At 54.0% G+C, this 2,054-nt stretch overlaps 1 protein-coding gene across 1 annotated transcript; it reads right to left on the bottom strand.

Moving 5' to 3' along the window:
• Nucleotides 1–322: 322 nt before the first annotated feature.
• Nucleotides 323–1,324, bottom strand: CCL21 (chemokine (C-C motif) ligand 21). Its single transcript, XM_006758549.2, has 4 exons — nt 1,096–1,324; nt 876–996; nt 618–788; nt 323–537 (listed from the first exon to the last, which is right to left on the bottom strand). Exons 1-4 carry the CDS (start codon nt 1,160–1,162, stop codon nt 504–506), a joined length of 393 nt encoding a protein of 130 aa, XP_006758612.1. The 5' UTR covers nt 1,163–1,324; the 3' UTR covers nt 323–503.
• Nucleotides 1,325–2,054: the final 730 nt, after the last annotated feature.

Below are 2,054 nucleotides of genomic sequence, written 5' to 3'. Positions count from 1 at the left end.
GACCCACCCCTGCAACTCTATACCCCCACTCCCACCCCTTAGTGACATTGGCTTCCCCAGGGACACAAATGTGCAGGAACAGATACATGGGTGGGAAGCCAGAACAGCCGTTTATTCAGTTACATATAAATGATATTTACAAGGAAGAGGTGGGGTGCAGTGGGGAGCAGAGGGGTCAGGTCCAGGGTCCTGGGTGACCTTTCCTCAGAGGGGACAGTCCTGCTGCCTCCTCTCACACTCCCTCCTCTGCCTCTCTGGGCCTGGCAGCTCAGCCATGCGGCGGGGGCTAGAAATACGGAAGGGAAAAATAAAAAGAAAAGAAATACGGAAGGGATAGTTGCAGCAGGAGAAGGGATGAGGCAAGGCCAGCAAGGGGGTAGAAGGACTGCTCTGGGGCCCCTGAGTCCTCCCTGTCTTCTAGCCCGCTTCTTGCCCCTGGGATAGGGGCTCCAAACCCTGGTGCGGCCGATGGGGACCCCGTGGGCTCCAGGCTGGTCACTGGGCTATGGCTTTTGGGTGGTCTGGGACTCTTCAGTCCTGGAAAGGGAGAAGAGGGGCTTGAAGGATTGACAGAGGCTCTTCTTCACTGCCCTCCCCAGTCCCGTCAGCTTCCTTACCTCTTACAGCCTTTGGAGCCCTTTCTCTTCTTGCCAGACTTGTCCTTCTTACAGCGTTGGGCTGCTTTCCGTGGCGCCGGTGATGTGTCCAGACGCTGCATCAACCTCTGCACCCAGGCCTCCTTCGGGTCTGCGCACAGCTCTGCCTGAGAGCGCTTCCGAGGTGAGAACCTGGATTCGGGCATTAGCAAGCGTGTCCTCGTCTTGCCCACCTTGCCCAGCCCCCTCAGCTTCACCCACATCCTCGCACCCACTCACAGGATAGCCGGGATGGGGCAGCCCAAGCTTGGCTCCTGCTTCCTGTAGCTGCGGACCAGCGTGTCAGGAATCTTCCTTACACTGTACTTGAGGCAACAGTCCTGTGCCCCTCCATCACTGCCTGCAGAGGGTGTTCACAGGGAGCAAGGGGCTAAGTATAGGCTCCCAATCAGGCCTTTCCAGCCCCTTTCCCCATCCTAGGAAGCTCCCTCCTTGATACCTTGGGTCCAGGGGATGCAGAAGGCCAGGACCAGGAAAAGGAGGCTCAGAGCCAGTGACTGAGCCATGGCTGTGGTAGAGGGTGAGTATGAGGCCACAGCTGTGGGTGAGGTGTAAGCTGCAATTCGGGGTCCTGGAGTGGGTGGACCTTTTATAATCTGCAGTGCTTCCCTTGTTTATTTTCTCACTCATCCAGGCATTCTGACCTCCTCATCCTCTTTGGCAAAAGTCCTTGACAGAGACTGGCTCATAATTTATTTATTTATTTTTATTGTTTAAAATATTACATATGTCTCCTCCCCACCCCGCCTCCGCCCCACCACTCCTACCCACTAGGACAAGCCCCCACTGCCTTATTGGTTATGTTGTGCCCATTGATTATGCTAATACACATGCATACAAGTCCTTTGGTTGCTCTCTTACCCCTCCCCTGCCTTCTCTCTGAGGTTGAACGGTCTGTTCAGTGTTTCTTTGTCTCTGGATCTATTTTTCTTCATCAGTTTATGTTGTTCATTATATCCACATATGAGTGAGATCATGTGATACTTGTCTTTCTCTGACTGGCTTATGGCTGTTAGACTGTGCTGTTCTTCAAGCCCCTCACTGATTCCCTATGCCCTGCTCTTCCCTCACCTCTCATCTTCCCTCGTCCACCATCTGGAAGCCTTAGGGAGACTCCCCTGAAATTCACAGCCAGGGCAGACCTTCCTGTGTGAGCTGTCCTGGCACCCTGCACCTCTCTTCCTGAAACGGTCACAGAGACATGTTTATGTCTGCAGGGATAGTGATTGGATGAAAGTTTCTCTCCCCAGTTTCACAGAGCAGAGCTTCAAAAAGGCAGAGACCCTTTCAGCTTACCATTCGTGCAGAAGAGTTAACACAGCGGGGCTGAGACGGCTGTCATTGCCTGCTTGCAAGGCTGGCCCTTGGCCTGAGAACTTGGCTGGGGAACAGCTCTCT

Source organism: Myotis davidii, unplaced genomic scaffold (assembly GCF_000327345.1).
Source record: "Myotis davidii unplaced genomic scaffold, ASM32734v1 scaffold534, whole genome shotgun sequence".
Taxonomy (NCBI): domain Eukaryota; kingdom Metazoa; phylum Chordata; class Mammalia; order Chiroptera; family Vespertilionidae; genus Myotis; species Myotis davidii.
This window is presented reverse-complemented; position numbering and strand designations above follow the sequence as displayed.